Raw genomic sequence first — 20,015 nt, forward strand, 5'->3', positions numbered from 1 at the left:
AAATACCCCCCACCCCTTTCTAAATGACCACAGAGTGAGGCTACTGTTCCTACTGTGTGCACAGTCGCAGCAGTGTAAATATTGAGGCCCTTGCTCCTGAACCTCAGTAATCTGAGCACACACACAATCTGCCTCTGCTTGTCGACCCTGATTCATTTTCATTAAGGGTTAAAGGGTGAGTGAGGAGGACGACAGTCTCAGTGTAAACGAGATGTCATGTTGGACAGGGTGTGTGAGCTCTGCTCGGCGGAGCAGCCGGGCTCTCGCTCAGCTCAGTCACACGCACCTAAACATGAGACAATAACAAGAAGCGAGGCAGACACACACATAGACAAGAACCTGTCACACAAGCACAGGCATATACGTTGTCCTGGAATGAAATGTGTCTCCCTAGTTACAGTATTATGAAACAAAACAGGCCTGAAAACCACGATCACATTCCTTCCCAGCCTGACGCCCCACGCCCATCACCCTCACTCTCCCCAATCTACCGCCCCATCTGTTCTGCCAACTGCTCCATTACTCCTTCCCTTCATTACTGGACCACTTTTCCTGCTTGTCTGTCCCCCTTACCTCAGCATTATGAACACACCCCATTACTGCAGCAGCTCCCTCTCCCTCTCTTCCCTCTCTCTCTTTTGCCTTCTCTGTCTGCTTTGGCTGCTTTTTATTCTCCTCCCTCACCCTGGAAGTGGATTGCAGAGAGGGAAGAGAAAAAAAATGAAAGAAAATGCCTCAGACGGCCCAACCTGTATCTTTCTAAGCATCTCCATGGTAGCATGACCCCCTGAAACAGCCCATCATGCTCCACTGCACTTGAAAGGGACTGAGAGCAGGGAAGGGGCAAAGCGAGGAAGGGTGCGAAGGCAAGAGAAAGAGAGAGAGAGAAAGAGAGAGAGAGAGTCAGAGAAAGAAAGAGAGAGAGAGAGAGAGAGAGAGTTGTAGTAATGAGCGCACTGGAGTGGAAGCTTCCAAACACAACAAGAGGTTAAATCACTTATCATTTCAGTGTTTTGCATTTTGTTTCAGCTCATACAGAGTCTGGTATACCGTTTGTAAAGGAGAAAAATGGCTCTACACTACAGTATGCTGACTGACTTACTGTGTGTGTCTGAGAGACTGCGGTGTATTGCTTTTCAGTTTGCTGACCCTAAAAATAACAGGCAGAAAAAGTTAAAAACATTCAACATTCATTTTATTGGTTTGGTTTTTGATTACAGTGGTTATTTCTGCCTTTCTGGCATTCACAGACAAAACAAACATGTAACAATAACTGGGAACACAAAAAATATAGCTTTCTGATAATATCTGTGGCTCAGTCTAGTAGTTACAACAGATACAATAGTGAGTCTCCGTACCTGATAAACACAAATGTAAATACAAACATAAACATGTAAAAACTGTCCAAAACTGGAACTAATACTTTTGAAATTCTGTATTGTTTATAAAATGACATACCTATTTACATTCAATTTGAATAATTATCATTTCAAAAAAAACAAACATAGTGTATGAGTTTGACATTAACAAAAATAAACACTGATTATTCAAACTTGTGATAAAATATATAATATTGATTATAATTAGAAGGTTCCATTATGTACGTTCAAGTGCTATTAATAAAGATGCACAGAAGGGGCCGCTGGGGTCACATGACCACGTCAGCTCTCCTGTCACAGAGTGGCATAAATCAAGGTGCAGCTCAGAGATTGGAGTCCAGGGCAAGAGTTGAAGGTTAAAAAATTCAGTCAAACCTCCGCCTCTGAGACACAGTCAAAGTGGTTAGTACAGAAAAAGTGGCAGTGAAGGGAACGTGACGTTAACCTGATTCCTCCCCGCCACTGCCTTGGTTACTCACAAAAAAAAAAAAAAAGAAAGATAACATTGTATAACAGCATAAATACTGTCTTCTTTGCTTACATACAGGTTACTGTTTAGTCATAGTAATGTAGGGCAGTCTGATTAGAGCAGTGACACATCAGGCCACTGGAAGGTAAAAACGGTTAGAAGTCGGAGCCAGTGCTTGTTCCTTATCGCTGCCAGTTCTGTAACTTTGCAAAGAGCTGTCTTTACATCTGAGGTCTGATGGTCTCAGTTCACAGCGGCCGGGTAATGTCTCCTCAAACTGAGCAGAGGATCAAAAAAAAAGAAAAAAAAAAAAAAAACACAGAGGAGGCGGGCGTTTTCTCCTCTCTCACCCAAGACCAAAGAGTGAGCTTTCAAAGCGCACCGAATGCACTGACCGAATGCCTCCATCACAGAAGAGAACAAGTTCAGACTGGCAACTATCAACATTAGCAGCTTCTAAAAATCCTCTTGAAAAATAGACTTTTTTATTTTATTTTTTCATATATAAAAAAATATTACTATGCAGTTCTTTTCACTGGACGGGTTTGACTCACAGTCATATGTGCTTCTTGTATTTCACGTGTGTTAGTGTGTGAATGTGTTAGGTTACTTTGTGAGTGTGTGTTTTGTATGTGTAGATGTTTAAAACGTGTCCCTCTCTTAGAGTTATTCCCTTTTCTTAAAAAAAACCTCACTCTCCTTTCCCTCTGCTGCTCACATGTGCTATCTGACATTCTCCCTGTCTTTCTGCAGTCCGTCCTTCCCTTATCATCTGATTCCTGGAATGATTGCACGTGTCTGCTAACAGACGGTTTGCTGGCTGGACAGTGGACTCTCCAGGGACATGCTATTGGGAGACAGGTCTGGACGGGCGCAGGGCTTAAACATGGAGGAGATGTAGAAGGCCTGCGGGCACAGACACCAAACATGTCAGGAGATATACACAGACCACACACACTGCCATCAGCCACTATTTATAAACACCAGAGAGTTTGGAGTGGGGAAAATGAAGGCAGGAGCCTATTGTTTCAGTTCGCTCAGTCAACAGAACAAAGGGCAACAAATCCCGTAAAGACGGAGATAACTGTTGTTCAAGACTATTTAGACAACAGTGATTTGCTACTTACCACCCAGTATGCGGTGAGTCCTCCTTGGATGAAGCCGGTGAGGACGTCAGTGGGGTGGTGACGGTAGTCAGAGATGCGGCTCAGGCCGGTGTAGATGGCGATCATCACTAGGAGGAATTGTATTAGTGGACGCAACAGCCGAGCTCCTCGCCATGACAACCGTGCCTGCAGGTAAAACTGGAAAGAAGGAATAGAAGTACTTTAATTATATTGCTACTGACTTTATGATCTCTAGAGACAACTGAATATACAAAATATATATATAAGTACTAGGGTGTGTTAATGTATGCCCTTCAAACATAAGCTAAAAATCACACCTAAGCTCCATACTTATATTAAGTAGAGGCCTTTATGTGAAACATAGACTTCTACCCAGAGAGCAAGGGCTTGGCATGAGTCCATTAACGCTATCTAAACCTCATTTCCCTCTTTTGTTCATCCTCGTCTCCTGCATCGGTGCCATAGTGCAGAATGGAAGTTTGTGTCGGTAGAAACGGGGTCACAGGGTGAGCGTGATGCAGATGCAGCGCTCATTTTACGAGGTGGCAGGAGGTCTGTCTGGACCCGCCAACGAACCACTGGGGAGCTCGTGGCCTACATTCCTGCACTCAGGTCGACCCTCGCCAGGTCTTTCTTTTCCTCCCTTATCCCGAATGAGAGCAGGTGTCACTGTTCCTGCCTTACACTCAAGCAGCTGGCCACGGTGCGGGTGGCATGTAGCTACAGGTTTTGACGCATTCTCTCCAGGTTGTCTACAGTCTGCTGAAACACTTGCTAGGCAGCAAACATGCGTGCAACGCTGTGTGTTATGTGTGGAGAAACAATAGAGCGTGATGTGGAGAGGAGAAAAAAATGGGAGCAACAAACACTGGGGCCCTGTTTTTTTTCTCAGAGCACTTCAGTCCTATACCCTTTCATTTCTCTTATTCAGTCTCCCTCTACTCATCCTTGTCCATTGCTTTTTGTTAAGAGAGGAGCTGCTTTTCATGTATACTTCTATAGTGCACAAGTGCAAACAGGAAAGGCTGTGATTTTCTTTTTCCACCTCGCCATCTTCACTTCAATTTAGCTGCGCAAACTACAATTTCCCAAGTCTCCTAAATGTAATGAAAGGGTTAATGAGGGAAAATACCTGGGAAAACCAAAACGTTTTATGGAAAATAATGCGCTTTTGTCTCTTTCTAACTGTCATTTTTCTCCCACAATACATCCATGACTACCGGGCAGTGTCTGAGAGAGAGAAAGAAAGAGAAAGAGAGAGAGAGAGAAAGATGAAGAGGTGGGGGAGGCTGGGGAGGGGAGGAGGAGTTTAGAGGGTGTCTATTGCTGAAAGAAGCCTGTCGATCTCTCAGCAGGCATATACAGCCCTCCACACCCCCCTCCTCTAAATGGGACCCACAACAAGGCCTCCACTGTCCGCGTCGCCTCTTCATCTATTCATGCTCCCCGTGGAAAACATTCTTCCTCACTCTCCAAAGCCCCCCTCTCCACCACCAGCCCCCCCCCCCTCTCTGTCTCACCAGCTCTCTCAGAGGCGTTTGGAGAACTGTTGCTCTCAAAGATCTCCTCCCTCACGATCAGGAAGTGTGAATATATTCAACAGCACAGGCCTCGGTGTGTTTATTTGTGTATGTTTAATTAGCTTTTCTAGTTAATCGTTGCACACGGTGGCCTCTAGGTAATGATGTTTTTTTTAAATAACTGAAATGAAAGTGAGAGCACGGAACCAAATGTACTGCAATTATACCACACAAGCTCAAGTGAAAGTGAAGCGCACATTCCAGATATGTGTGTGTGTATGTGTGTGTGTGTGTGGTAGAGGGGACTTACTGCCAGATAGAGCATGGTGTACATTGCAAAGGAAGCATGGCCAGAAAAAAAAGACTTCCTGAAAGAAAAAATCAATAAAAAAAATGCCAAAGGTTACACATTTACAATGATGTTCAAGCAACAACATACCCCGCCCTTAGCAAACACGGCAAATCATTTATGAGCAAGAACACTCATGCACACACACACCACACACCTTGCTTCCTCCACCATCTTCTGATTAGGCTGCCTGCAGTTGACCTGGGACACATAGCTGCCCGGAGTGCAGTTGATGGACGCATAGGTGATGTTACAGACAGACAGGAAGTTGGGTCGCAGACGCCCCACACTTAGTTTGGCCATGTTGGTGAGAGACTGACCGACACAGCAACCGAACATGAAGCTTCCCAGCTCCTTGTACAGGCACGACACATAGTGGTTGCGAACAAAAGCCCGTGAGTGCACACCTCGGAAACGCACCCGGTAGCATTCAACCAGTGCAATCTGAGAAAGGGACAAGACAAGAGAAAAGAAGAGAAAGTCATACCGTGCAGCCGCTTGTTCTCACTCATGACAACTTAAACTCACTGTGTTAACGCTCGGCATGTGTGATCGTCTTACCGTTAGGCCAGTGATGGCTATTCCTCCAGCGATGAGCAGGCTGTCGGGGATGGCCTCTCTCTCCAAGAAGGGATAGGTGATGCTGGAGTCTCCGCAGAAAAAGCCTCGTTTGTACGGAGTCACTGCCTTTAGCTCGCACGCAAAGAATGGGATGGAGGCTGATGAAATGCAGGAGAGAAAGGGAGGGTGGGGGCGGGCGGGGGAGGTAGACATAAAACAAAAGATGGCTTGATGAATGCCTGCGAGCATGTGGTTTGCGCAAAACGGATCACAGAGACAGTAAGATACAGAGATAACTGGTAGCGCTGACTAACACAAAGGAGGCCTTCTCCTGTCTCGCAGGAGAAGAGGCAATGAGATACAACATGACTTCCAGATTCCCCGGGGATCAAACATTCCACACATGACTGCCTCCGCCGCAGAAGCAGGGGGAGAGAGGGATGATGGACATCTGAAGACAGACAGATGGGAATGACAGTGGAGAATTAAGATGAGGAAGGAGGAAGAAGATATTAGAGAGCACGTTTCAGTGTGCAAAAGGCATACAGTACAATACAATAAACAATGTAGGAGGGGGCGAGGTGTTGTTGTTTCACAATGACATATTGTTCCACCGGAGACCGCAATGGCATTTATCAGTTAATTCTATCTTATATTAACGACTGCCCTACATATCTGTTCACTACGCTTCCTGGTTTGGTCTCTAATCTGTATCAGGTGAGAGGGGTCAAGGTCTGACTTAAGCTTAAGCAAACACAACTCACAGCCTGATGTTGAAAGTTCGCTGGGTAAAAGTTGTGCAACATTTTAATTTGGGGATGTTTTAAGCCTTTATTCAGCGTTGTACTGATGTACTGTTAGCCAGGAAGCCTGTAAAGCCCTGCCCAGCCTGCTCCGCTCCTCTGTCCCTTATCCCATGTCCCCTTGTCACCCCATGGAATGCAGCAAGAACATGGGGACTAATCATTAACCTCTGTGCCTCTCCCTGTCATCCCAGGCCTGCTGGTTGGCTGGAACGCACCCAGGCCAAAACACTGCTCCTGCCAGGGAATCTCTCAGACTACGTGACCGAGTAGTGCACAGTCGAAATCAGGCCAAAGGGAACGACATATAAACACACACCCAAACATACAAACAATGGAACGCAAATATAGCTTTAAGGACAATATATTAATAATTTCCAACTAACAAAGGACAGGATGTGAATACCTGACTTCGGTAACTGTGTCTGCATTTAGCTATTATCCTGCATGTTTGCTATCACAACCATCCCGATCAACAAATAAAACACCCACAGCACTTAGTGAACTGATAAACCAGGGTAATGATCTATAGGTTTAAGGCCTTCAGCACTAATAAAGAGGCAACTCTCGACCGCGCTTGTACTCTGACTGCACTGTACTGATCCAACTGCAGCTGGAAGAGCGCGTGTTTCGACCTCTGTACTCAAAGTCATGCTGCCCCAACAGAAAGACAAAACACAGATAAAAGCCGGCTCACTTCTATTTATTTAAAAATATGCCTGAGTAAGGAAGTGAGGGAGGGAAACACGTTCCAGGGAGATAGCAGCGACTGTGACGCCAACAAAAAGAGAGAGAGAGATAGGAAACACCTCTCATCTGACCCACATCTCAATCCATCGCCACATTTACGGGCGTCTCGTCACACACACACACACCTACGTAAATTTACCTCTGTCACGCACTAATGTTCCTCAAAATAACACAGACCTTCATGTGACCACATACAGGTGCTCTCTGCACTATTTTGGTGTTCTATAAATACCAAAAGATGTTTTTAATCTCCAGTATAGTTACATCACATGTCCTAAGGAACAGAAAACACTTTGCTGTGGTTGGAGTAATTGATTGTTTTGTATTTTCTATGACGTTTATTGTGCTAGATAAAGTTTCATTTAAAAAAAACAAAAAACATATCCTGTATAAGGGTTTCCTGCATCATCTCTGCCACCTGCATAAATTGCACACACGCCTCTTAATCGCTTGATCTTAATCCCTTTATCTGTGTGTATCATACCTGGAGACCTGCAGGGATAGGGTCTGGTTCATTTCTAGTTTAAAGTGAGTGGGTGTGCATGGATTTAATTGGTGGATTAAAATGTGCTTATAATGCAGTACATTTATACACATTTTGAATGAAAAAGACAGAAATACAAACAAACTAACACACGGTCAACAGTTGCAGCCTGCTGGCTTGACAAGTCTCCTGGTGTCCATGTGTACTATATTTGTGACAGGAGGAGGAACAGAATGATGCAAGATAGCTAAATGTTGCATCAAAGAATAAATGCAATTAAAGTCATATTTTATGATGATACATGGACCATTGATTGGGGTGGCTTCTCTTGTAGTGTGAGGAAAGTCTGAGAGTGCTCTGACTCAGGCATGCTTCATTTCCTCTGAGAATAGTTTTTCTTTTTATGAATCACACTCTAGTGTTTTTGTATGCTCAGACCAAACGCTGACATCTAGTTGTATGTAACAAATAACAGTTTAAGGGTGAATGACATCATTTTCACAGGAAACAGAAATCTATTTTGCTTTCCATACCATCCATTAACAGACTTAGAGAGACCAGGCGTCTCTCAATAATCAATATTCGGCTGCATTGACAGAGAGGTAATGGATAGATTCTCCATTAAGGCCCAAACCCTCAGAGTTACAGTCAAAACGTGGGCTTCTTAAGGGATCATTGTCGATTCATATGCTGGTCTAATGGGAATAATGAAGCACTGTGAGCCAGTTAGTAGAATATTTTATTAGCTCAGTTCTGCCAGTACTGATGGCTTGTTTTGCTTTCCCGTTTTTTACATAAAGTTCATGGGCGGAAATGTCACCAATGGCTGAGAATGAAAGGTCACCCCAGTGTGACAGCTGTTTGAAAAGTTTCTCAGTCCTCCACCTTTACCTTCATCCACGTAGTGTGTGAGTCATTCTCAGTGATTTGCAATAAATCAAACATGAGGCAATAACACTTGAAGCCACATGCAAAGTTATGAAGCATCTACGCAATCCTATACAAATCACAGGCTCCTGTGTTACAGTCAGCGTCTGTGCTTTACAACTACATATAAACCGTTTTCACAACAAGACAAAAACACTCCAGAGACCCTCACATCATCTGTCAGGCAGCTGTGAGCAAACCACTGCACCTGGCCAAGACATGCTCAAAAAAAGAGCCAGGCCAGGAAAGGCCTGTGAGGGGACCCAAAAGGAGTTGGAGGAGTGGGTCGGCTCCCACAGCAAGGCCAAAATGTGCTGCTCACTGGGCCTGACACTCAAAGCAGGAATGCTTTCAAATAGTCAAAAGGGACAGAAAGAAAGAAGGAGGGGGGAGAAAAGAGGGAGGGAGGAAGGAGAAGAGAGGAGGAATGAGAGCAGAGGGGATATGTGCCTCACTCTGAGAAACTTTTCTGTTTCTAATTTACACATCTATGACCACAGCCCAGAATGAGCTCACTGTGAGAGGAGAATAACAACAAGCAAAAGCAAGAAATAAAAAACAAAAACCTACGAATGAAGCAATTAAAGGCATAGCGCAAAGAAAAGAGGGTAGATGGTAATTATTCATTGACATGCTTTCAGGTCATATTGCTGAACATCTGCCAATCGATACGTGAACTAAAACTAGGGTGAAATGCATGGCCAAAAGGCTAGAAAATTGACAAACAGGGTGAGGGCAGTAATGGTAGGGTGAGAGAAAACTGGAATGATGGAGCCAAGAGAGATGCTACGAGGGTTTCTCTACGGAGAACAGCAGACGGAGGCGATTAGCGGTGGTTCTGGAATGTGAGGGTCAGAGATCTGGGCTCTGCTGGGACCCGCTCTGTAAACACAACCCCGCCTCGACCAGCAGAATACCCCCAAATACACATACAGACTCAAGGCACTCACATACACATAAAAACCACACTTGGATGCAAACAAACCAAACCCACAGCCACAAAGACTAACAGACAACCAAACAAACCGCAAAAAACCCACTAGCACCTAGAAAAAAACACTAACCAACCAAATAAACCACTCCAGAGCCAGGAAACCACATAAAATCAAACAATCCTCAAGAAATGCAGTGCGGAAAACAACTCATTCACTATCACAGAACTAAACAAACTCATGTGGATGCTGCTGGTGTAGGACAAACACTCAGCGCATCCTAATAGATTAGCATGACACACAGCCTAAAGCTATATCTAAGCCACAGCTAGGGCCATCTGTGCCATCACACCCAATAATATCTGACTGTACAGGCATTGTTCTACATTTGCCCTTTTCATAGGACTGGAGGACATACAATTAGTGACCTGTCAACACAGGTCCATCTGGCCTGCAGCTTGCACCGGGCTGGTCTGGAGCCGGAGCTGTGAGCTCTGAACCAGCCTGCAGCAGCACCCTCCAGGGGTGGTCCGCCTCCGCTGGGCCTCAGCAGCTGGCATGTGCCAGTGTTTCCCAACAAAATTTTTAATCTGCTTGTTTACTTTCAAGTCAACCTTGCTAAAAAATAATAAGCAAGTGAACTGACTTGTGAAGTGTTGTAATTTGAATCTTTGCAAGCATGATAATCCCCGGTAACGACGCCGTAAGTCGACCTAACATGCTCATAAACAAGGGCCTGCTCTGGGGCTGGGTGGGCTGGTGTGATTATTTGTGCAATAACGACTTTAACTACACAAAGCTGTCTCCATACGCTGACCATGATCTGCTGCTCATTCACCTGATCACAATTCCGTTTTTTTTTTTTTTTAAGATATAAAAAGTCTTTGTGGCAAGAAGCAGTCTGGTAAAGAAACTGAACACTATCACACATGCCAAGCTCAAGCACACAAAAGAACAGACACACACAGCTGAGTGTACAGTGGGTGACACTTAAATAGGAGGTGAAGTCATTCACACCAAGGCTGTGATTATGATTGGAAACCATAAACTGCGACAAACCTGATTACTCAGTACTGTGAGTGCCCTAGAAGGTCGCTCTTCCTTTTCTCCCTTGGTGGCCCAACCCAGGTAGTGAGGAGGTGAAATAAGGATTGAGTGGCAGCCCCCCCTGCACTGGCACACACCCATTTCTTTTCCCATAATTTGCTGGATTGTTGTTCTGAGAGACTGATGTGTTTTGTCTGCCCTGCTTGCAGCACAAAGACATTAATCAGCGAAGAACAAAGACTGAGGACTGAGGAGCCACAGCAGCTCTGGATCTTTGTTAAACATCTGCTATCATCAGCATCTGCCGCAGCCGGACTCCATAAAGCCTCCTCCATAAGACAACCACTGCCTCAATTATTGTGGCGCTTTTACCCTCCCACCCACACAACCACCCAAAAAACATGTTTTTGTCAGCAGTGGTAGGCCTTCTTCCCCATCCTCCTTGCAGTGTTTTGACAAAACCAAAAGCTGGATTCAATTAATTCAGGCTTGTTGATGTGTTGCATTTCTAAAGGCAGGGGGTGCATCTAGCCACCTCATGGGAAAAACTGATTCAAAACACAGGCCCAGCGAGGCAGCTGAAAATACTTTCAGTAGCCAAATATGCTAATATTTACTGATGCGCAAAATCAAACTCACATAGAGCAGGAGAAAAGCCCCGAGAGCATGCGAGGTGAAACATGATGGGTTTTTTTGTGGGTTGCCTTTCTGTTGCTTCACCTTCCACCATCATCACACCAGGAGGAGAGGTCTTCCTCGCCCCTTCCATCGTTACTGTTGCAGCTGGCCAGTGGAGACATGCCTCCCACAGCTGCTTCTGTTCTCTCCACACTTCACTGACCTGTTTCCTGGAGCTCAGCTCTGGAGTTCAGGGCATGAGTGGTGAGGTCTGAAGTGGGCTGTCTGTCTGCCTGTCTGATTCAGCGGGAAACATAAAGGACCCGCCACTGTGGTATGCACCTTGAAAACTTTAAAGGAGCTCTCTGGTGGGGTTTTGCGGTGAGAAGGTAAGGGTGTGCGCGCTGTGCAGTGAGGTGAGGGCTGGCAGTCTGCGATGTGAGAGCGACACAGGGTTGTGGTTTAGACTGCTGGGGAGGCGTCTGGCATGGAGAGGCCTGGTTGTGGTGTTGCTGTATGTATGGAAAGAGCTGAGGGCTGCAGGGCTGTTTTGGTTTGGTGAGAAGAATATGCAGCTGGAGCAACTTCTGAGGGGAGTGTGAGGGGCTGAAGGGTGTGGAGACTCTGGCAGGTGAGATGTGCTACAATGATAAATTGTTCCTGCTGATGTGTAACCATGCCATGGTGCCAGGAGGGGGGTGTCTGAGGCTGTCTTCACACTACAGGCCTTGATGCCCGATTCCGATTTGTTGCCTAATTCCGATTTTTTTGACTGTCTATTACATGTAATATCAGAAGTGACCCATATCTGATATCTGCATGTGACAGTTGATGGTCCTGTCACTATGCCTCCAATTAATCATGCGCCCTGGTACTTGGCCACAAGGATTCCCCTTTGGTCGAATGGTCAGCACGCATGACTCTTACCCGGGAGACTGAGACCTGGGCCCTCCTTCATCCTGCCACATGCATTTATACCTGCTTTGCTTGCGTGAAACAACCCACTCAATAGGAAATAAGCTATAGTGATTTCTTTTTAAAGATGGGAGATTGTCACGCTATAATTCTATAATCATTATAAACAAAGGTGAGTCTTGTGCTCAGAGTTTATATCCAACACCACACTTCCAAAGTAAAGTTAGTAAAGTGCCTGCCTGGAGCGGACCTGAGCTGAGATGTGCAACTGACACTGACGGTAACAGTTGTGTCACCGTCAGATCCTCCATCGCTTACATAGTGAGCGACCACAGCTGGCCGCAGCTGGACATGGTAGTCCAGGTCAGTCCCATGTGTCAATCACGGGCTACAGAGGTTCAGCGAAACGTGTGGGCACGAGAATTAGTAATACCATTGATGACGTACGACACACATTGCCAAGAAAGGTCCGATCTGCCTGTTTAGACTGCAGATATCCGATTTGTATCTGGTTTATTTCCACATACAGTATGACGGGGGCCTGAATCTGGTCTGACAATATCCGATTCCATGGGTATTTGTCCCGTTTACACGTTCATATTACAGATCCGGTCTGTGCCACTTGAGAGGAAAAAATCTGAATTGGGCCACTTGAACCATGCAGTGTAAAGACAGCCTAAGTCTCCAGAAATAGGAAGAGGAAGAGTCATTAGTTGTGACAGACACAGATGCAGGGCTACAGGCACAGTATTCGGATACAGGTACGTACAGTACTTCGATGGTAGGCCTCTCCAGACCCATTCTAACTAATGAGCACTGACGATTAGAGAGCTACTCACATCTTTATTCACTCATTACGACTAATACCTATGGACCACCCTGGGCACTTATGGAACCGTCATCGAGGAGAAGATTGCAGCTGTCTCATTAAAAGTTAATTTCTAGCTATTTGCTGTCTGAACCTTTCCTATGCTTCTCTGAATATTACTTCCTCACTAAGACATAAACAGACAGCTGTAGATAAGATCCCTCAGGCGCCCCTGGGTCTGACCCCTGACCCCTACTGTAGACCATCAGCCCCCTCTCTCTTTCCACGCCTCACTCCACTCTCTCTCCCTGTGGGTGCTCGCTGACTCAGGCCCTCACTTGCCCCTCAGCCTTCAGGCAATTGAGATGTCTCTAAGGATGGAGCTGGCTCTGGTGTGCTAATGGGTGAGGGAAGATATATTGACAGCAAAGTACAGTGAATGCAGCAATATAGTCAGTCTAATGAAGGGCGCAGCTAATGAATTCCTGAACTTCTGCTGTGCTTTCAAATGGGAGGGAAATGCATTAGTACACTAACGACAGAGAGTAAGCAAGATCACTTCTTCCACTAGCTAATGATTTGACTGAGCCATTTTAATGGCTCTCCATCTGTCATACGCAGAGTGACGCCAATGTGTCTCATAACTTTGCGTGTGTTTGATCATGGCCTAAAATGCACTGCAAAACAGCACCGGCAAATATGTCAACAAACAGCACGCACATGGCAGCTGTAGTAGGGTGTCTGTGCTAGAAGTTGTCGTGACGCATATTATGCAAACAAACACCCACACCCACACATTTTCTCAGAGGCACAAATACACACGCATAATTTAATATTCCTGGCCTGGTGTGCACACCGTGTTGTAACATGTCAGCCTCTTGCTGTCTCACTCACTTGGCAGCTTTCTCTGCCAAAGGAGCTGAACTTGGAGTCCTCTTAACATAAGCCCGCCACCCGGCCAAAACACGCTCACACTGACAGACATAAAACACACACTCACACACCTTACTAGGTTGCTGGAACACCTTCAGTCCCAAAACAGAGATTGTCTGAAGAAGAAAAAAAGAAGAGCAAGAGAAGGGGGCCAAAGCAGAGATAAGCTGGAAAGACGGAGCCCTTTTAGAATTCAAATCACTCAGGTAGATACCTATCCTCTCTGGCATGCTGCTTCACGTCTAGAACAAAAAACACTCACACACACAACAGTGATCAACTGATTCATCCTTTTCCTTTGAAAAGTGGCCATAAAAGATTTATGTCTTTAATTTTAAATCAAACACCTTTTTATTTCATCAATGAGAATAATTTTTCTCTGTCTGCATTAGTTCAATCCAGCCTAATATGCATATCAAGTATGGAGACTGTCTTACAATTAACCCCTAGAAGAAGGTCAAGCTTGGTGGCAGTTGTAATGCCTCTCTAAGCCATATAAGCTAATAGTGGGTGCCACTTCCAATCTTCTCCCAATTACTTTTAAGAGAGGCAATAAGTGGCTTTATTGGGGTGATGACAGAGTATGGACCACCTGTGCAGGGGGGAAAACAGCAGTGCAGTCTGGGAGGCCTGTCCCTGCATGCTTGGTAGATATGACAAACACCCAACCCCTCCTGACCTCTGGTTGGCTGGACACTGGATCTGAGATGCAGCCACAGGGCGCAGATTCTGTCAGCTCTGTGCTGGTCAAACCACTACAGTCCCATTCACACACACACACTTTAACACACAAGCAAACACTTGAACAGATTCAGGCATTTGCATTCAGCAGCCTCCGTGCTGCTTACCGACACTGAGCTCAACCAGAACAATCAATCTCTGTGAAGCATCCATCGTGTGCATGTCAGAACAGCAACATAACCAACGCAGATTTCTTACTAAAAAAGAACAATGCTGGACAAGCCTGGTGCTGAGTACGGGTACGATCAGGAAACCTGAGCAGAAGGCTCAGTTAATGGCTTCTATATCCTCGCAATCAACAGACAGATTTAAGTTCATTCATAAAGCCACTATACTACCTTTATGTCACCACTTTAAATCCAGAGATAACACTAAGATGCTTGGAGAGGGGGTGAAAACCTCAGAAAACTGTGGAATCCCTCTTCAGCTGATAACATAATGAGGACAGATGCTTCGGGGTAAAATTCCACAGTTACAGTTGTGAATGAGCCCCTTTACGACATGAATAATGCCTGCGGCGGCGGGTCAGCCGTCTGAGACAATCTGATGATGGCATTTTTTAAGGAATATTGGGTTAGTCAGAGATAAGAGGGTTTAGCTAAATGAAGGGCCCAATTCATTTCCAATAAGTGATGACATTCAGTGCAAAATGCCCACAGATGAGTCAAGGTCAGGCCTCTGCTGATAACTGTCATGATGGTTAACAGAGATACGCAGGATGCAGTCAGAGTCACAGACAGGAATCTATGAGTAACTTAATAGCTAATTCACTCTACCAGAGTAACAATACATCATATTGTACTGTAATATTCAATATTATGCTGTCAGTTTCATGCTGCTGAGCTATTTGAACAACTCACCACATGTTGTTTACAAAGTATGGTTGAGGTTATTTATCTTAGAAGATAACTCCTGTGTTTGAGGCCCTGCAGAGCACCATTTGTGTTTTGTTTGTGTCATTTTTATAGGAGAGAAACTAGACTATATTTTTTCACCTTAACCTAAAAAGACATTACATTAATATTCTGGAAATAGAGAACAAGGTATTTGCTTGTATATTCTACAATTTTACAAACGAAATTTCAACCCCAGTACCAGCTGACTCTCTAAATCCACTCAGCTGTGTCCACCTTGAGGCTAAATGACTCAATCTCAGTGTAAAGAGGAGGGGTCAGGGCTCCCAATTTAGTGAGAAAACAAGTGGCATGCTCACTGTGCGTCTTTAGGAAGAGAACTGAAAGTGACCATTTCCCCTGTCGTGCTGACTGATGCTGAGTTGCTCGCCACTTCCTACACATGGAACAAAGCTGTGAGGAGTATGCAGAGCAAACAGCTAATAGCATACCTGCAGGGGTGAAGAATAACACGACGATGAAACTGACTGCCTCACACTGTTGTTTTGTTTGCCAGACTATTTCCTATGCTTTAACTGCCAACAGGGCTGAGACCTGTCGGTCCGCCTTGACGGGTTCCGCCTCTCTCGTGATGCCGGTCCAAATAACACTCACTCACACAACACGAATGCTCCCCTCCCTGTCAGAGTCATGTGAGATGACGACGTGAAACTTATAGGTTCATATTTTGTTTCTTACCTCTCAACATAATTGGCAGGTCATGATTAATTCCTTGGCATGGAGATTCAACAGTATCCACTATCTGCGAAAAATGACTGTTATCATTTATTGCCCTGTCCTACTGGATCTTCAACGTAGTATTAACCCTGTGTTGTCACCCTTCAATGAACAACATTTCAGTGGGAAACTGGGAAATTGTGTTTTTTTCCTTCCCCTATGTGTCTCTAATAGTTGTAAACACCAAATTTATGGCAGATTGAAATTACACATGCAAACATGGAATTCAGCATTGTACTTTACACTACCTACACATTTAAATCAGTAATACCAAGTATCTAAACACTGCCAACATGTTGGTTTATTAATTATTTACCATAACACAATTCCCTTGTGTTATGGTAATGATTTTTGATACACGTTTGCTTATTTAACAGACACTTTGGAGACTACCTTTCTGAATTGGATTGGATTTTCCTTATGAAGGATACTAGAGCTCTAACAATCCCTAGTTCAAAGAGTTTCTTGATTGAAGAAAAAATCAAATCTCTAAAATAACAAAATGTGATGGTTTTCACTCCTAAAATGTTAGAGTTTGCTACTTTTCTTGGTCTTGCTTTATAGTAAAAGAACAACTTTAGTTTGTGGACTGTTGATCAGACAAGACATGCTATTCAACCTAGTACTGTGGGGTAGGTTACTCTCACAGTTGTTTATGTCTGTGTTTTCCACATGTTTATTCAGTTAATTTAGAAAGATAATCATCAGATTAAGCAACCTAATAGAAACGTCACATAAGGAAAGGAGATTGTGACTCATCTGTCAGTTATCCCAACAGTTTGCTATTCATCAAGTGTTACTACAAAACAATTACAAGTCTTGTCCATTGACAACTGAAAGTTTGGTTTGGAGATGGCTGGTAAACAAACTAATTGGCGTGATTTTGTTCTCATGGTTTACAAAAAACATCATTTGTCAGGGTTGTCTTTCCTAAGTATCTAGGCTACAACGTCGTACCCTACCCTACTGTATGTACTCCTACAGAAACTCATTTTGACCCCTCCTTCATCATCATGGTTATGTCACTGTCCTCTGACTTGTTTTCCACATGTTCTCATTCTCCCTGTGAAAACTGTTGGTTCATTTTCCAGCTGGGCTCTGCGAGTTGTTTGTGTGTGTACACTCAGTAATCCTACAGTGAGAGCGGGACGCTGAAGTACTCACAGAGAGCACACAGAGGTAATTTTCGGCACGAGAACACTAGCACGCGCACGGGGCATGTTTTCATCCAGAATTCCCACGTTCTTCTCCCGGGAACTTTGAGGGTTACCATGGGAACAGATTAATTCCCGGGACAACTCTGCTCCGGCTAGTTGAACCCCCTCCCCACCTCCTCTGCCTCCCTCTTTCCCTCCCTCCCTCCCCTCCCTGCCTCCCCCTGCCCCACGTGCATGCCGAGGACGCAGCAGAAAGTTTTTTCTGCTCCTCAAGAAAACAGTTTCCATCTGTCTTCTGGAAAAATGCTTTGCAGCTTCGTTAACTTTAACAAATTCCCAACCAGTGTGATTTTTTCCCTCACGAAAAAAAACCAAGGTCGTTTCACCTCTTTGTAACCTCTGCCTGTCTGAGAAAGTCAGTAGCCTACTATGATTTACACATCTGCGAGTCCTTTAAAAAAATATCAAGCTTTAAGATCTAAGCTAGTCAACCAGTGATAGTGGTAGGCTACAGTAGGTTTGGTGCATTCACATTGTGGTCACTCTCTAATTACATTGAAGAATTCGTTTCCCTGGCTATAAGGTCAAATGTCAAATAAATAAAACACACATATTCTTACCGATAAATAGACATATTACATCCAAGCCGACGAGCATCTTCCTCTTGGTACAAAACGAGCTCTCCTCCTCGGTCTGGCTGAGATAATGCCTCCCAGCCCCGTTCTCCCTGCCTTCCCCGGTGCCTCCGCTGTCAGCCAACCGCAGCTGGAGCTCCGCATCCCGGGGCAGCGTGTTGCCGTGGGTGCCGGTGGAGTTCAGCTTCTGCATGTCCTTTAGCTTATAAGGGCTACACGCAACTTGTGTTTAGTAAGAAAGTATATGAAATACTTGCAGTTCTTTTTCTTTTTTTCTTCTCTCGTTGCTGTAGATGTAGATGAATTATGGAAATTCCCAAACTTTTAACAGTCCGTCGTCCGCCGTCGGTGAAACGAATCCATGTCAACGCGGGTTTGACAGCAGCAGACCCGGCCGAGCGAGCAGCCCTCAGACACTCGGCTAGATGAGGTAAGGCTTCACGTTTGTCATTACAAAAAAAAAAGAAAAGAAAAAAAGAAGAAGAAGAAATAAAAGTGCCGTAAGAGAGAAAGGTGGGAGTTAATTGGAAATAGGAGGGACCTCGAATAACCCACTTAAATCACAACAAACTTCTCCTTGAGTGGGAGAGAGCGTGTTGAAGCTCGTCAATGTGCTCCCAGTGCAGTGCACGCGCGGTCACGTTTACGTCCAACACAGCAGGTTCAAACTTTTCTTTTTTCTTTTTCTTTTTTTTTTTTTCTTCCTCCAAAAAAAGTTCTCACTTCGGTCGGGGTGACTGTGAAAAAACACCTATAGTTCGGTCGAAAAATCGTCTTATTTCCGGTGTTATGCGGTTTGACTTGACAGGCAACTGCAGACCTGAAAACCTCCGCGGTCTAAAAAACCCAACAACAAAACTTATAACGTGTGCAGATGAGGCAGCAGCCTGAAACGTGCAGCTAGATCCACCTGACAGCTGTTCAGCGAGTGGTCTACTCCTGCACTGAGAGGTTTCCTTCCCTGTCCCATTCAACTGTCCCACCCCATGTGAGGACACGTCCCACAATCACAGCCTCAGCCCCCCCTCTCCACATTAATAATTTAGAGACATTTTATTTTCATTTGAACAAACTCAAGAAAAAGATGGAAAAATCAACAAAAGACTCATCTTCTCACAATATCGACTTTTATTGTTGCCCACTTGTGGCTGCAGTTTGACACCTATTAGCCTTGGTCGTGATTTTTATATATTTTAATAAAACCATAGGCTATTTATTGTTCCATGTGCCTTTATCCATGCAAGACTGGCTGGGGAATCGATTTTTCCACTTTATTGACTCCTGGTGTTTGACTCTCTGCCAATGCACCAGACAAATTCACAGACAAATAGGCCAAACCCAATCTGAACACATGAAATACAACTCAGGAAAACTGTCTGTTTTGAAAAGTTTGTCAGAATGGTTCAATCAAGCAATCTTGAATTAATCAATTAGCTACATAGGCCGATTTGTCAGTGATCAGCTCCTGGTTTTTACTACAGTAATGTCTCTGTTAGACCAGAGATGTCCTGCCACCTGGTGTAAAGACACAGGCACAGCTGCTGTTGAAAGAACAGTTCTCACGATTGGGATACTGTGAATGCAATGACTGCTGTTTATTACAGATACAGCTACTTATAGTCTGTTGTGGCCATACTTAAAGACTTTTTAGTAGCCTATCGATTACAATAATTTGACATCTTTTTTTTCTTCTTCTTTTTTTTATTTTTATTAATCGTTAGGTCTAAATGTCTTAATAATAAGTTTTTTTCTGAATGATTGATCCAGTTGTTTCACCCCCTTTCTTTCTTTCTTTCTTTCTTTCTGTCTTTCTGTCTGTCTGGGCAGTAATTTTGCTGCTTTTATCAGGACTAGGTTTGAGTGCAATAATGGTGCTTTCATAATGCTTTTAACCTGTCTGGGCTTGATTTGTTTTTATACTATCTGATTTTATTTATGTATTGTCTAGCTGTGTGTGTGTGTTTCTTTGTTTTGTGTGTTTTGAGCACTGCTAGATACCGAATGTCCCCTGTGGGATGAATAGAGTATATTCTATTCTATTCTATTCTATTCTATTCTATTCTATTCTATTCTATTATTTCTTTCTCCTAATATTTATGGCCACATATGGGATCCAATAAGTCAGAATGGTAAATGTTTAAACTTGCCATGGATAAGAAAACACTTAAGTTCATGAACTGAGAATGAAATTGAAAACCGAAAAGTACCTGCAAGCTCTTTATCTCTTTT

The 20,015-nt window shown here is 44.2% G+C and overlaps 1 protein-coding gene across 1 annotated transcript; it reads right to left on the reverse strand.

Annotated features, from left to right (window-relative positions):
• Window positions 1–1,178: 1,178 nt before the first annotated feature.
• ppap2d (phosphatidic acid phosphatase type 2D) lies at window positions 1,179–18,726 on the reverse strand. The gene is made up of 6 exons (XM_085784006.1): window positions 17,772–18,726; window positions 5,406–5,563; window positions 5,002–5,288; window positions 4,806–4,863; window positions 2,976–3,152; window positions 1,179–2,754 (listed from the first exon to the last, which is right to left on the reverse strand). The coding sequence occupies exons 1-6, from the start codon at window positions 17,977–17,979 to the stop codon at window positions 2,650–2,652; spliced, it is 993 nt and encodes a 330-aa protein (XP_085640132.1). The 5' UTR covers window positions 17,980–18,726; the 3' UTR covers window positions 1,179–2,649.
• Between the last annotated feature and the right edge of the window lie 1,289 nt (window positions 18,727–20,015).

This window comes from Trachurus japonicus, chromosome 8 (assembly GCF_045865225.1).
Source record: "Trachurus japonicus isolate A0001 chromosome 8, Traja_1.0".
Taxonomy (NCBI): Eukaryota; Metazoa; Chordata; class Actinopteri; order Carangiformes; family Carangidae; genus Trachurus; species Trachurus japonicus.

Coding starts and splice junctions, on each gene's coding strand:
- ppap2d (XM_085784006.1), bottom strand. CDS start 17,979: ATGCAGAAGCTGAACTCCACCGGCACCCACGGCAACACGCTGCCCCGG. Junction 4,864..5,001: donor AAGATGGTGGAGGAAGCAAG/GTGTGTGGTGTG, acceptor TTTTTCTTTCAG/GAAGTCTTTTTTTTCTGGCC. Junction 3,153..4,805: donor ACACCATGCTCTATCTGGCA/GTAAGTCCCCTC, acceptor CCTTCTTTCCAG/TTTTACCTGCAGGCACGGTT.